The 16,593-nt window shown below is 38.6% G+C and overlaps 1 protein-coding gene across 1 annotated transcript in view; it reads right to left on the bottom strand.

Annotated features, from left to right (window-relative positions):
* The window catches only part of LOC113587474 (interferon-induced very large GTPase 1-like), a 9,746-nt gene extending 4,777 nt beyond the window's left edge, over positions 1 to 4,969 (bottom strand). The window contains exons 1-4 of the mRNA XM_035525051.1: positions 4,874 to 4,969; positions 1,924 to 2,142; positions 1,600 to 1,764; positions 1,324 to 1,499 (exon numbers count right to left, since the gene is read on the bottom strand). Coding sequence (XP_035380944.1) covers positions 1,324 to 1,499; positions 1,600 to 1,764; positions 1,924 to 2,142; positions 4,874 to 4,969 — 656 coding nt within the window. The remainder of the gene's footprint in view (positions 1 to 1,323; positions 1,500 to 1,599; positions 1,765 to 1,923; positions 2,143 to 4,873) is intronic.
* Between the last annotated feature and the right edge of the window lie 11,624 nt (positions 4,970 to 16,593).

Here is a 16,593-nt window from a genome sequence, read left to right as displayed (position 1 = left end):
CTTTATGTTTCAGTTACATGTTTGTACTCGTTGAGCGAGTCTATACGTCCTGCTTCACGCCTTTCGGATCTCGGGCAAACGTTCCAGGGTTACTGAACGCTTAGTCTTGGTTTTGATACTTTAAATCTATTTCAACTGATTGTGCTTCATTTTGTAAAGCACAGTTGTTTACAAATTAAAGCACAACTTAAAATATTGGTCTTTGTTAAATCAGACTGTTTTTGTTTATTATTCTGACATAGGGTAAGAACAAATCCCATCAAAAGGCATGTATGCTGAAATGATAACAAATCTAAAGAGTGTAGTGAAAGACACAGCCCCCACTCTTGCGACTGCAATTACCCCTAAGGTAATGTCAACATCCTTCACAGAAGGTCTCCTTATCAAGATACTTTGGAATAGCATTCTCTTCCCTACTAAGTAACCGGACTTTCACCCCTGGGACAATTCATGACATCCACTCTTAGAGGCCTCCTTTACAAACACCAGCACTCTTTTGGCTCTACAATAACGGGCACTCCATTCCCTGATTAGGTCTTCAAAGCCACTATGTACGGCAGGTTTAATACTCCGCAAGGACACATGGCCCAAAACCTTCCGGTAACTAGCTCCTTTAGCTCTTTGGCTAGGTGAGTCTTAGCCAAGTTAGCACCATAGCTAAACAGTTCTGTGGCTTGTGCAAAATGTCTACCCCTCCAAATTCATTTGTTTCCTTTTGTTGTTTTTGTTTGTCATTATTTATTTATTTATTTTTCCTATTTCTCCTCATTCCCCTTTCATTTCTCTCTCAGTTGTCATTTGTTACGGATTTTTTACGCTGAGCCAAGTCTGCTGTCATAAGCCATAAAACATGTCTCACAATGTCAATACTTTCTTTTTTCCTGACTCAATAAACTTCAAATTTATTCCTCTAGTTGGTCATCGTGTCAAATATATTCGAAGCAACGGTATTCAGTCACTGCACAAGATATGAACTAATTTAGAAATGAGACCGATATAACATAAATAAGCATTTGGTAGTTCACATTTACTAGTGGATTGTTTTTCTAAATATTTGAGAGTGGTGCACCCTTCCAGTAATTCATAAAATTATGCATTTTTGCTATAAGGGGGTCACAAATTAATTAATTGTTATTTGTTACCATACTTATTGTGTTTATTTCATGTTATCCCTGTGGTGTTTATATTTTGTAAATTATGTGAGTGCCATTGTCTTTTTGTTTCAATTATATGTTTGTCCTTGCCGAGGAAGTCTGCTCCATACCTTTCGTCCTGCTCCTTACCTTTCGGTGCTTGGCGAAATGTTACAGAATAACCGACTACCAGAGGACACGAGCCCATGCATCAAAAAACGGCCTTCCTAGTGGGAGGTGCTTAGCCAGCCCCCGCACTGCTGCCTGGATCCCAGGACATTGGGGAGAGTACCGTGACCGCTGTCTGTGTCCTGAGGGGAACAGCTCCAGGAATTTCTTGGTGGGGGGACCCTGAACCTGTTGAATCTAGACCAAGGAGGATTGAGGGGCATCACCACGACCAGAAAGAGGGCAGTTCGGTGGAGCCAGTGGGATCTCCTGAGTCCCTTCCCTTCAACTGACTCGCCAGCGAGATTGGAGGTGTCTGCCCAAAGCCCTGGAGGCAATTCACCTCTGGTATGCTCCTAGAGCAGCAGACGAGACAAGGACTGCCATTGAGGGTAACACGTCTAGAACCGGGGTGGACATGCGCCCCAGCGTGTCTATTGAGGCCACGGATACGTCTAGGCACCTGCGAGGACGGCGGGTGCCAAGTCACACCACCTTATGTTTGTGAGTTGGTGCTATTGTGTGTTTTTGTTTGTGCCTTTTATGTTTCCAGGCACAATGTCCTTGGGAGCATATCGGACTACCCTGAGGGAGGCAGGGAATCTGCCTTTCTCCCTCTCACTGCGAGGTCTCCCTTGCTGGCGGCACCTGACCCGCCTGTTACTAGGTGGGCATCAGGAATGGCCATGCTGTGTTCGTGTTTACGTGTACATGGCGCCCGGAGGTTCGCATTTATTGGAAGGATGCGTCGGGAGCCACATCCCTTGGGAGGGGGTTCTGTCACGGAAGGCTTACCTCCCGCGAGTATGGTGGTTGGCCCGCCACGTGCAGTGGGAACATCCTGTTTCGTAGCCACACCTGCACACACCTATGTTGTATTAGTCTTCTGTGTAATTAAACTCTTGTTGTTTTGTGCAGTGTTGTCAGTTATTGTTCATGTAGGGTGTTAATGTTAGTGTTGAATGTTCTTTTGACAGTGTTAAATTTTATCGTGTTTGTTCCATGTTAACCATGTGGCGTTTGTAAACCATGTTAGTGCCGTTGTCTTTATGTTTCAATTAAATGTTCGTCCTTGTCGAGGAAGTCTGTGTGTCCTGCTCTATGCCCTTCAGTACTCAGGCAAACGTTGCAGGGTTACTGAATGCTTAGTCTTGATTTTGATACTTTAATTCTATTTGAACTGATTGTGCTTCAAATTGTAAAGAACTCTTTTGGCTGTACTACAAAGGGCACTCCATTCGCTTATCAGGTTTTCAAAGCCACTATGTAAGTCAGGTTTATTACTCTGCCATGACACTTGGCCTAAAACATTTAGTTCCTCCGCCCAGGTCTGTGGTCATAAAGACCATATATACCCTGCTTCCAATTTCAGGAGGATTTCACAACCCAGAATAAATAAAACAACAAAAAAAACTTTTAAAAGTGCATATTCTTGAAGGGCTATAGGAAAGTTAACTTTCCCATATGAAAGGCCTTCTCATAAGTATCGCTACAAGACCCAATACATTTACAGGATATTACTTTATTGAATTTCCATGAGTGAAACAAGATTTTATAGTCCATACTGAGTGTACAGATGCTGAATCCACAGCACCCCTCAGTAACTATAACAGATGTCCCCATCTGAACTTATTAATCATTTATGACCAACAATGCATTGTGACATATTTAAAAGTCTCAATACTCTCAACTCTGAGTGAGATCTAACTGGCCATCATCAATGAACTGTTATGAAACCCAGCCTCTCAAAAATAAGTATTAACTTTTCTTATGTCTTGTTATTTCAGGCATTCAAACAATTATTGCATGTATGCCTTAACTATATTTTTCTAATATTTGGATATTAACCAACCAGCCCTTGGACTGGAAGTATGAAAAATGTATGGTCTATTCATATGCTATCTCTTGTCTGTAGTGATATGCATTTCCAAGCAATACTTCAGGTTAATATTACTTCCCCTCTCTAGTTTATATAGCAGTCGAAAAATGAATCTTTTAGGCAACTTTGCAGTAGCTATCTAAGATGAGCTCTTTGGATATGTTAGTCTTAGCCACATTAGCACTATAACTAAACACTTCTCTGGCTTTCACAAAAGTTCTAGCCCTCCAATTTCATTTATTTCCTTTTGTTGTTCACCTTTTTTCCCCTGGTTGTCATTTGTTATGGATTTTGTAACCTGAGCCATGTCTGCTGTCACAACCTATAACATGTTTCTCACGATGTAAATAATTTGTTTATACATTAATCAATAAACTTATTTATTCCTCAATAAGTTGGTGATCATGTCAAATATATTTGAAGTGTTGGTATTTGGTCCGTAATTCTATTTTTCAAACAAGTCTCTTCTTTTTTCAAACAGCTATAATTTGAAATTTTTGTAAAATCATCCTCAGTCATCGTTAAGAATACAACTGTTTATGTGATATACATCTTCATAGAAATTTGTGATAGACACTGGGATAATAATATAAAATGAGTTTGTACTGATCACTTGTATACAAGTAGTATAATAAATAGTAAACAAACTTTCAAAAAGCTATCTTAACAATATGCTTAAAGTGTACACATCTTATTGCAGTTGGGATATTTACCTAGGTTGCTGGTTGATGGAGAACAAAGAGATGGTGACTCCATCTTTTCAGGATTCACATCAATAGTTGGGTCTTTGCTTGCTATGAGTTTGCTTTCCTTCATTCCAATTTTAAGGAAAAATTATGTTTTACAGGTGTACTCAGGAACAAACAGGAAGACCAGCTTGTTAAAAGACAAATGATAGAGACAGATAGATTGTAGAAAATGGTTACATTTTGCTGCATGCTAAATAAATAATGTTGCGGAAAGAAGAGGTTTGGAGGGTGCTCTTCCCCCTAGTGGATGGTTGAGGACCTGCATGTCAACAACTATATATATATTAAGAAATTTCCCAACAACACTGGAAATATATTCCCTAACCCTTTGTTTGTACAAATACCTAAATTGGCTAAATAAGAATACAGGTATTAGGTATATCACTATTCATAAAATATCACTTTTTTTGTAATTTCTTGATACAGTGAAGCCAGGAAAGTGTTTGTTTGAAATCCATGAATGTTTGTAATTTAATTGAGTATAACTGACTTTGAGATATTAGATTTGGTTTAACAATTATGTTCCATTTTTAAGGGTTTTATTTATTTATTTATTTGTGGGGGCAGGTCACTTTTTTGCCTTTCTCCGGCAGGATTCTGGTTTGACAAATACAGCTTTGGGAAGTTTCTGGCAGTGATTCTTTTCAGTATATTTCAGTCATAATTATGCAGATGATACCTAGACTCACATTACCTGTTCTCCCGACAGTCCATTAGGCCATTTGTGTAAGTGCACTGAGCTTATCAATAACTGCATGCATCTCAATCTCTTTCAACTGAATAAGGATAAAACAGAAGTGATTATTTTGGCCCAAATGAAGAAAAAAAGGAAAGACAATGCTTATCTCAGTTCTAAAGCTTTAAATCCTAAAACACAAGTGAAAAACCTTAAACATCTTAAAGTTTTAACAGTGTCACGTTCCCTACCTGAGTCTACAGCTCACATCAATCTCATCCACCATGTTATCTGTCAATCCTACCAGCTCGACCAAATCACAGTCATCTCCAGCGCTCCTCAGCTCCAGATTATTAACTGTCATCACCTGTACCTGTTTCAACTGGTCTGTTTATTCTGTGTTAATCCTCTTTCATGTTGCTATTTACCTTCCTGGTTTATGAACTGTTTTTTTGTTTTTTTTCTGCATTCCGCCTTGGCCTCATCCTGTTCTGGTTTGGTAGCCTATTCCGATTGTTGACTGGTATTGTACCTTCTGGACCATTTTGGACAGTATATTAAATGCCACTCTGCTGTAGTATTTAATCTACCAAAGTAAATTACTAGCTGCTTTTTATCCTTTTGAGCACCTGATGACACTTTAAGCCCTTTATAACACAACTGAACAGAAAGGTTGCATACCAATGTTTGTAAAAAAAAAAGATAAACAAACAAGATACAAAGCTAAATAAACAGCAAATACCTTTTTAGCACAACTTGGTCAAGAACAGCAAGATTTCATCTTCCAGTATTTTGCCGCAGCTTGTTTCCTTTTGCTTTTGATTGAGTCACTACAGGAAGTGACTACTGTTTATGTATGTCTTACCTGAAATCACATGACACAGTAATAAGAGTACTTTACTAACCTGTTACACCAGTTAGGTCACAGTAATCTTTAAAACAAATATGAAAGGTCTTATTTTCAATAACATTATGTTTGATGGAGCACTTCAACAACCTCAGAAAACACACAATCAGCATTTAGAGTAGCTTTACATGGTTTGACTTTAGAGTTATAGATGATTTATAAGTTATGATCAGGAATGTATGCATATGTCCTGTGGATGTCTATGGGGAAAATTGTTGAGAAGAGCGAGATTTATTATTGGCAAATTCAGAATCAGAGTCGTAGTCCAGGGTCATAGAGCCAACACGGAGAGTACGTAGATACATGGTAACAAAACAAGGGTTAACAGGGGAAGCAGGCTATAACAGACTAGAAACACGAAGGCTAAACAAAATAGCCTAACAAAAATGAAGGCTTTGAAACACAGGCATTTAAACATTCAAACACAATGAATGCAAGCATTCAAATAAACATGCACAAAAATGCAATGAAAAACAACCACAGGGATCAAGACAGGGTTTAAATGCATGAACTTAACAAGACTAGAAACAAGGGTTGGAGAAAATGAAACTACAGAATGGAACTAAGGTACACAAGACAGGGAAAAACACGGGACATGGGAGGGATTAATAATGACAGCTGGGAGTATAGGAAAACACACCTTTCCCGCACTGATGTTTTGTTCCCTCCTGCACACATCATAGAATTTATTAGAAAAAGCTTGCAGGTGTGAACTTGGGAACTATAACTCATCATTTATCATGCACATTTTGTTAACCATCCTTCAAATCTTCATTAATGTCTCTGAATATAGAATTCCTCCTGGCTATAGTTTGAGGTAGTACATTTGATTTTGTGAAAACCTTTTAAAAATTACTGTTACGAACTTGTATAGGCTCCAGGCCATACCAAGAAGTGTGAGGAAAACGGCTAAACAAGTGTGTAGTGGAAATGAAATCAGATTTCAACAGACCATAGTAGTTCAATGATAGCCAATGTATTGTACAACAGACAGTGTGATATATATACAAGAGACAGTGTGACCCTGGACTATAACGTCAGGAGTGACCCAGGCCAAAATAACAAACAAATTCACACTATACACTCACTAAACCTACACAGACAAAAGAAAATACACACACAACCACACTTACTCCTTAAGTGGAAAAGACAGATCAAACCCCAAACAAAATGGCGGTCGCTCCCCAATTACCAGTGAACACACAATAAAAGGTGCAAAGTGGAAAATATACAAATAAACAAATATTCAAATAAACAAATATACAAATAAACAAATATACAAAAGGAAAAAGGGCAAAGACAAGAGCAAAGTGAAAACTGCAAGCAAAGTCACACATCACTAATAGCACACTATTAAACCAACGTAACATATATCACTGCCTTCCTCCCTCTAGCTTCTTGTCTCATGACATGCTGAAAATATGAAATGCTGTACTGGAATATGTAACTGAATCTGTAATGGGACACAACCACACACACACACACACACACACACTAAACAAACACAGAATGGAACATTACAAAATACTTGGCAAATATTTGGTCAAACTAGCATGTATATGTCATGCTACAGATGTAGCATTGCTTTCAAACTCCTCTCTCTGCATTTGTGTATATTTTTTCAACTTTTCTCATAATCCTTCCTTCTTTTTCATAATTTCTTCTTTTTTTTGAAGCAGCAAATCTCTGCTGTTCCTCTTTTTCTTCCATTTCTTTTCTGAGTCACTTTTCTTTCTCTTTCTAAACTCCTTTTCTCTTCTTTCTCTCATTCAGTCTTTCCTCTTGGATGGCTTTCTTTCTATCTCTGTTTCATATTTCTATCTCTGTTTTATATCTTTCTCTATCTGTTCCTCTCTCTCCTGTTCTTCTAGTGTTTCTCTTGCTACCTGGAAGAGCATCTCATTAGTGTAGCAACTCCCTCCATTCAGTGTTATCATGGCATTGATCTTATCCAGGAGCATAGTCACCTGGGTGTGGTCTCTATTGTCCTTGTTTTTAAACACATGGTATCTGTTACCATACTGTTCAATTAAGCTGATTAGTGTACATCACAGATTTGTCCCAAAAATGTTTTAGATCATTTGCACAGCTACTTTCTCTTCCTCTGAGAAGCACTGCCCCACCTTCAGCAACAAGTTTGGTTTATTTGTCACGTACATAGTCATACATGGTATAACTCACAGTGAAATGGTTTTTGTGAGTGCTCTGTCCAAACTGAGGAAATATATATATATATATATATATATATATATATATATATATATATACCCAATGTAAAATATGAATATATGTATATGTACACAATGTACAATTCCAGTTTACAATTTACAGTCATTTTATTGATGGTGGTGGTCCCCACAGTTTATCAGTTGATTCAGGGCCCAAATGGCCTGTGGGAAGAAGCTCCTCTTCAGTTTCTCTGTATTGGTCTTCAGGGAGTGAAAGCGCTTCCCTGACCTCAACAGAGACAAGAGCCTATTGTTGGGATGGGTGGGGTCCTTCACAATCTTCCTGGCCTTGGTCTGGCACCGCTTGTAGTAGATGGTCTGCAGGTCAGGACGTTCCGTATGAGTGATGGGCTCTGCTGAACGCACCACCCTCTGGAGTGCTTGTCTGTCCTGCTTGGTGCTGTTCCCAAACCAGACTGTGATGTTCCTTGTGAGGATTCTCTCTCTCATCAGGTGGATGAGACACAGTTGCCCACCTGTACTGATTGTGGTCTGTCTGTTAGGAAGTTGGAGATCCAGTCACACAGGGATGTATGCAGTCCTAGATCCTCCAATTTAGTAGTGAGTCAGGAGGGGATGATAGTGTTAAATGCTGCTCTGTAGTCGACAAACAGCATTTTAACATAATTACCCCTCCCTTTGTCCAGGGGGATCAGTGTGGTGTGGAGCAGATGTGCAATTGCATCATCAGTGGAGCAGTTGTGGCGGTATGCAAATTGCAGTGGGTCCATGGAGGGTGGCAGTGAAGAAGTCTCTGACTAGCTTTTCAAAGCACTTCATCACAACTGATGTGAGGGCAACAGGGCAGTTGTCATTAAGGCCAGAGGGTCGAGGTTTCTTTGGGACGTAGACGATGGTGGATCACTTGAAGCCAGATGGGATGATACTGAGCATCAGGGAGAGGTTGAAGATGTCAGTGAATACCAGGGCTGGCTGTTCTGTGCAGGCTTTGAGGACTCTACCGCAGATACTGTCTGGTTCCACCGCCTTCCTAGTAGCAGCAACAGCAGGAAAACATGTGGATCACTTAGTGATTCCGCTCCTGATCTCCACATGACCAATGTCAATCAAACTGCCCTGGAGTATCAATCACAGTAATCTGCTTCCCATTGAATTCAGCTGTATATTTCTGACACACAGTGGTCACTAACGTATCATCTTTGAATGTCTTTGAATGTTTTTTGAATTGTAATTTTTCCTGTTTCCTGTTACACTCTTCCCAACACTAGTATTCCCGAGCAGAACGATCCTCACACTGCTTTTAAAAAAGAAAAAGATCAGTGTATGTAAGCACATCAATTTGAGTTTACTATTAAAATGGCAGCTTCTGTAAAGATCCAGTGGCATCAATCTGAGTCATCAATTCTTCTGCAAGTCTTTTTAAGTAGTAATATATGTTTAAGAATCACTTTCTGACAGAATTCTCCATGTTCACTACATCAGGTTGTACCTGAAACACCATTTTACATGGCCATGAATTATTACAGAAAGTACAGCATCAGAATTAAAAGTAGACTTTGTAATTTGATATTGAGTTAGCACATTTAAGAATAAAAGTTTTCTTTTTGAGGCCCAAACTAAATGCTCCTTAACATTAATGAATACTTCATTAAATTGATTTGGATAGAAAGTCATGTCTATATTTAATTTTAACATATTTGCATTAAACCTCATTGATCTGTCCAAACAAGCACAAGACTGATCCACTAAACCTCTTCTAAACTGGATGTCCTGTCAAATTATATCATAACACTGGTAAATACATTTTTGAGAAAAAATTGTTTCCTCCGCTGTTTTTGGTGAAACAAGTAGATTTTAACATGCTGAATATGAATATGTATTTATAATGTCTGTATCATGTACTGTTTGTCAGAAAATTGCAATTTTCATTAAGCATTGTCAAGTTTCTAGCGGCGTACACTGTGATGGCAATGCTGGCAACATGAAAAAATACTAGAAATGCTTAGCCATAGATTTTCATTTATAATCAATGTCTGATGCATCACGGATAAGAGCCCAATGATAGTTTTCCAGCATAGATGGATTCCACTTGCCCTGATACCATTTCTCCATCTTGGCAATGTTTTAATGAAACCTTTCACCATGTTTGTCAGTCATGGCACTGAGGTTGTCTGGGAAGAAGTCCAAGTGGGAATGAAGAAAATGTATCTTAAGTGACATGTTGCACTTCATCGATTTGTATGCCTGAAGCAGACATTGAACCTGTTTTTCATAGTCAGGTGCTTTGTAGTTGCCTAGAAAGTTACAAATGACATTCTTGAAGGCTGTCCACACAACATGTTCTGCACCCTGCAGAAGACTATCAAAGTGGCTATCATTCATCACATCTTGGATTTGTGGGCCAATGAAAACACCCTTATCTTGGCATCACTTAAGCGTGGAAACATCTGCCGCTGTCAGGAATGGCTGCGATCCTGGCGTCCCTATTGTCATGGCTTCCCTGTCGTCTGTTTTCCTGCACTTCCTGGTTCTCCTCCTTAGTTTCGTTTTCACCACCTCTTGTCTATTCTTTCATCCCAGTCCGTGTTTTGGTTCCCCATGTTCCCATGTTCACCTGAGTCTGTTCTGTACATGATTGTCTTAGTTATTTAAGCCCTGCATTTTGTCTTCTACTTTGTTGGTTATTTTGGTAAGTCATGTCTGTCTGTCCTGTTTCTATTCCGCTCGCTGCATTGTTGTCATCTGTGACAGCCCCTGTTCATTTTGCCCTTTTTGTGATTGCTTCCCTTGTTAATAAAACACCCCTGCACATGCATTCTGCCTCGCACTTGTTCCTAAGGGAAATTGTTACAGTTGCAGATAAGCAAAGGCCTCACTTTGCTTGTTCATTGTCTTAATAAAATTTTTCATTAGCCCAAGTTTGATGTGCAAAGACAGAAGAAATATCTTCTTTGGATCTACCAATGGGTCATGTGCAACATTCTTCTGCCCTGGCACCAGTTTCTTACAGGGAGGCCAGACCTTTCTGATGTAATGCGAATCTTTTGCTCAACTGTTCCACTTGCAAAGGAAGCAACAATACTTGGTTGATTCATAGCTGCAGACCCCATAGAATTGCAACTACCTTAAGATCACCACACAAATTCCAGTTGTATCTTGAGTACTGAATGTGGTTCAGCAGAAGCTGCATGTTCTCATACGTTTCTGTCATATGAACGGCATGTCTGACAGGTATGAAAGGGTAAATATTGCCGTTGTACAGCAAAACAGCCTTCAAACTTAACATTGATGATTCAATAAACAGGCACCAATGCTTCATGGTCGCAACCGAGAGCACAAAACAATCCATCGATGTCACAACAAAAAGTCAGACTGTTGACTTGACTGAAATATTTTCAGATCTTCACGATTGCTCTGAAATCCTGAAATTTCCATGCTGGATGGCAAAAGATTCCATCCTTACAGCCTTGACCAAAGCAGCTGTGCCTGACTCTTTCATAAACCCAAATCTCTGACCAGATCATTCAGCTCTACCTGAGATAATACATGAGGGTTGTTGATGGCGCGAAGTCTGGATCAGCAGCAGCTTCCATCTGCATCAGCTCGCCATCACTGCCTACCTCCTCATCCTCTAATGTCCACACCACTGGATGTTTTGGAACAGGAAGACTGTCATCATGCAGCACTGATCTTTGCCAATGCAAAGTTCAGGTACTCAATAAATTTCCTGTTTTTTGAAGAATATCCTGATACATTCATCATGCAGAAGTAACAATCAGTTATGATCCTTCTGCTCCCTCCATATCATTGGGATAGCAAATGGCATGGATGGTCGCACACCTTTCAACCAAGCTCACAGACTACTGGCACAAGATGCATAACATATATGAGGAGCCCATCATTTATTCTGGTCACCAATTTTGCACCTGAAGTATAACTCGTATGCCTTTTTAATGAGTACAGTCATATTCCTTTTCAGTGCTTTCGGAGTAAACTCGCCACATATGTAACAAAATATGTCACAGCTATTACATTTCAAAATCTATATGAAATCAAGTGCACAGTCTTTAAACTCAGCAGTTTCAGTGATACGTCTGTGTGCATGAGCATTTCGTTACATAGAAAGACTGTTACTCACCGCAACTGCTAGTTATGTAAGGCTGCGTTGACATGGAAAAAAGCTAGAATCTTGCAGCTGAGCTTGGACTTGCCCAAGTGTGCCCAAGCAAGTTCCTGCATGATCTGGAACAGTTCCTTGGTGTACTTTAACAAATTGAGTCTCTATTAATGTTACATTAGTCATGGCCACCAGAAATATGATTTTAACCAAAAAAATAAATAAAATGTACTGTCGAGCAAGTAAATCTATATATGCAATATTATGTCTCAAAAATTCACAATGATTGTAAAACAAAAGTAGCCGTTTCTCAAAAACCGTAAGTGATGTAAAAATTTCGAAGTAATTTCTGTGATCAGCATCAAAAAGTCTATTTGGAACACCAAAAACCATAAAGGAAACAAAAACCTTGTAAACCAGTGTAACAAATCACTGCATAATAAGGACATATTTTACAATATAAAAGCTTACAAATTTGTCAATCAATATAGTATCTTATATTGTTTTTAAAATTTGTTGAAATATTTCCTCATATATTTAATTTTAATTAAAAATATTTTATATTTAAATGCAAAATAAACAGATTAATATTGTCTTCCTAGAGTTAATTTATTCCCATAGCACACAATAACAGCCTATTTTAGGTCTAACCTAACACAGCAACAGCAATTACACAAAGTCTGTGTATACCACAAAAATTGTGTACAGTGCTGCGTATTTTAGCACTCAAAAGCAAGTGGGTTGTAAATTACTCAACATGAAACTGCACTGATTCAACTGACCTGTTAGCTTTCTCTGACCAATATTTATATAGTCTATAGATATATCTCTGAGAAATGAACAAGCAATATCATAGTAAGTGCTGAAAATTCAATGAGGAACACAATCTGTTCCTAATGGAATCAATAAAAGTTTGTCTTTAATGAGGCTAAAGCTTTAAAACATGATTCAAAGAAAGGTGATTGAATACCATCATAAGCCTGAAACACTTGAGGAAGCACATGAATATGCGAGTCTGCAATAGTTTCTCTTTTAAGTCAATAATAGTGTTAACCTAAATCAACTTAGGCAACACATTCTGAAAAAGCCTAACAAAAACTGCACTTAACCCTTCTTCTAGTTGAATATTGTACCTCAGTGCACAATAAAATTTAATTAAAACATGCCATGAAGTCCACAAAAACTTTAAGGTTGAAAGTGTATAGGCCTTTGCATGGAATATATAAAACACCTGAGATGAAATATGTTTTATCTACAAAGGTCTTTGCTTAAAACTCAATAAATTAAAAAAAAAATTGTACTAAAACCATATCTTTTAAACCTGAGATATGGTGGCAGATGTATGATTTTTAAATGACGCAGCAATTGGGTTTTGTTTAAAGCACAGGAGATGCTTAAACTGCAGCTTTTAAGGACACAGCAACGAAGTATTGTAAATCCACTCTAAATCACAGCTAAGATAACAACACAGTGTACACTGGGGAAAATAATTATTTGATCGCCTACTGATTTTGGAAGTTTACCCCCTTATAAAGACATGAACAGTCTATAATTTTCATGGTAGGTTTATTTTAACAGAGAGAAACAGGATATCAACAAAGAAATCCAAAATTTAAAAAAATAAAGATTATAAATGTATTTTTGATTAAGTGAAATAAGCATTTGATCCTCAAGCAGAACATGACTCATTACTTGGTGGGGAAACCCTTGTTCGCAATCACAGAGGTCAGACGTTTCTTGTAGTCACCAGGTTTGCACACGTGTCAGGGGGGATTTTGGCCCACTCCTCTTTACAGTCACTCTCCAATGTTTTGAGGCAGTTGCATGGCAACTCAAAGTTTCAGCTCCCTCCACAGATGTTCTTTGTGCTTCTTCTTAAGCGACTCCTTTATTGCCTTGGCTGTATGTTTTGGGTCATTGTCATGCTGGAAGACCCATCCATGACCCATCTTCAGTGTTCTGGCTAAGGCCAGGAGGTTCTCATTCAAGATTCTCCATTCATCAGCCCCTCAATGCGGTGAAGTCTTCCTGTACCCTTAGCAGAGAAACAGCTCCAAAGCAGAATGTTTCCACCTTCATGTTTGACAGTAGGGATGGTGTTCTTGGGGTTATATCTAGCATTCCTGTGCCTGCAAACATAGCGAGTTGAAGCAAAAGAGCTCAATTTTGGTCTCATCTGACCACATCACATTATCCCAAGCCTTCTCTGACTCATTCAGGTGTTCTTTGGCAAACTTTAGATAGACCTGTACATGAGCCTGCTTGAGCAGAGGGACTTTTCGGGCACTGCAGGATCTTAATCCATTACGCCGAAGTGTATTACTCTTGGTGACTATGCTCCCAGCTCCCTTGAGATCATTAACAAGCTCCTCCCATGTAATTCTGGGCTGACACCTCACCTTTCTCAGAATCATCCTTACCCCACAAGTTGAGATCTTACCTGGAGCGTCAGCACGAGGGCTAATGACTGTTGGTATTTCTTCCATTTTTGAATTATCGCACCAACAGCATTCTATTTCTCACCAAGCTTCTTGCTGATGTTCTTGTAGCCCATTCCAGCCTTGTGTAGATCTTGTCCCTGACATGCTTTGACAGCTCTTTGGTCTTGCCCATGGTGGTCGAGAGGTTTGAATGGAAGAGACTGATTCTGTAAAAGGTGTTTTTCATGCACATAATGAGGTGAGATTAAGAGTACTTTCTTAAAGGGACAGGACTAATTTTTGTGCCTCATGAGCACATAACTGGTCTGTGGGGGTCAAATTTATTGCTGGATAGTAGGGGATCAAATGCTTATTTCACTTAATCAAATACAAATTAATTAATTTATAATGATTTTTTTTATTATTATTATGTTGATATTTCGTCTCTCTCTCTGTTAAAATAAACAAACCATGAAATGTATAGATTGTTCATGTCTTTTTAAGAGGGTAAACTTACAAAATCAGCAGGGGATCAAAAAAATATTTTCCCCACTATATATATAAATGATAAAGTAGCTTAAATCTATTACAAATCTTGCATCTCTGTGTTTTCCTTTATGTTGCTGTCTTTTGGCCTTAGACCATCAAGCCAGTACATTAGGGTCATAACAGTCCTACTAAAGTGTTTTCACTTTAAACATTACTAACTGCCTTCTCAATCCTCTACCCACTCAATCTTAGTAACATTTTGAGCATCATCAATCAACAAGGTATTTATCCACAAAGTCTTAAAACAGGTGTCATCAGGCCTCTTCTAAAGAAGAGTAGTATAGTCCAATTTCAATTAATCCACTCCTAGGCAAAAATATAGAAATCTGATATACATTCAATTATATATCTATATCAATTTCATTAACTTAAATGGGTTATTTATATAAAGAAGTGTTGGTTTAAAGTGAGCTTGGAGGGGGATGGGGCTGAGATGCCAGACCTCACTGTTGAGCCTTCTAGAGGTGTCGTGAGAATAATTCCGTGAAACACAGATGCCTTCCTGTGACCTCTGCCTATTGTGAAGTGAGTGGGCTGGGACATATGTGAATCTCTAATGATTTGGGTAATCATATTTGATATCTCATCCTGTGCATATTTACATCAGTTTGGCTCTTGAGCTCATCCTAGCACAGAAACATATATTGTACATACATATATTGTACATACATTGTTAATATATTTTTGTACATATATAGAATATATATATTTCTCTATGCACCCCTGTTTTCTTTTTCCTCAGTTTGGACAGAGCACTCTCAACCATTTCACTGCAAGTTATACTGTGTATGACTATGTATGTGACAAATAAACGAAACTTGAACTTGAAACTGCTTCTTTGGCTACAAACAAGGGGTTGACCTCTCTGGTTCTTTATTAAACTGGTTCCTAACCTACCTTACTGGCTGTAAATACTACGCTGTGCTTAGAACTCACTCATCCAAGAATCATGCTTTGTGGAGTCCCTCAAGAGTCGTATGTGTTAGGTAATCTATACATGATCCTGTTAGCCAGGATAATTAATAAATACAACATTGGCTTCCACCAGTATGCAGGAGATATCCAGCTCTATATACCTGTCACTACTGGCTCTTGAAGTTCTATCAGCTCCTTATCTGATTGTCAAGAGGACATTAAATCTTTGATGGGTCACATTGCCGTTAAACAAACACAAAAGTGATTTCATTGTTACTGGGAATGGTGAACAGAGAAATGTTGCACTGGCACACTTAGAGTGTTTGTATAGTCTAACAACTGTCTCAAACCTACATAAAAGTGACCTTAACTTTAACCATATATGTAATGTTTGTAAAATCACATCCTACCACCTCAGAAATATATCCAGTGTCCATAAAAGTCTCCCAACAACTGAAAGTGAAAAACCTAAAAAAGTGTCCATAAAATTCACTGCAAAAAATATATATATACATGCTTTTTTTGTCAACTCATCTGGAATACTGTATTGCATCTATTTCCTGCCAAGCAAAGAGCTCTGACACCCATGAGAATGATGGAGCATGCTTCACCTATTCTCAAACAGCTGCTCTGGCTACCTTTCTCTTTCAGCACCGATTTCTTGATACTCTTAAGTCCTTCCCCAATAACAAACCATGGATGACAAAGAATGTTATGCTTCTGCTACGACAGCACAACTCAGATTGGGGAACAATGACCTCTATAGTGCTACCAGGTCCAATCTGAAAAGAGCCATCAGTAGAGCCAAGGTTCATTACAGGCGAAAGATAGAGGGACTTTTTAATGATGGAGACATGAGGCAAGCCTGGCAAGGTATTCAACATCTCACCA

The sequence above is a fragment of the Electrophorus electricus genome, chromosome 4, assembly GCF_013358815.1.
Source record: "Electrophorus electricus isolate fEleEle1 chromosome 4, fEleEle1.pri, whole genome shotgun sequence".
Lineage (NCBI taxonomy): Eukaryota > Metazoa > Chordata > Actinopteri > Gymnotiformes > Gymnotidae > Electrophorus > Electrophorus electricus.
Note: the sequence above shows the minus strand (reverse complement) of the source record. Positions and strands in the feature narration are given on the sequence as shown.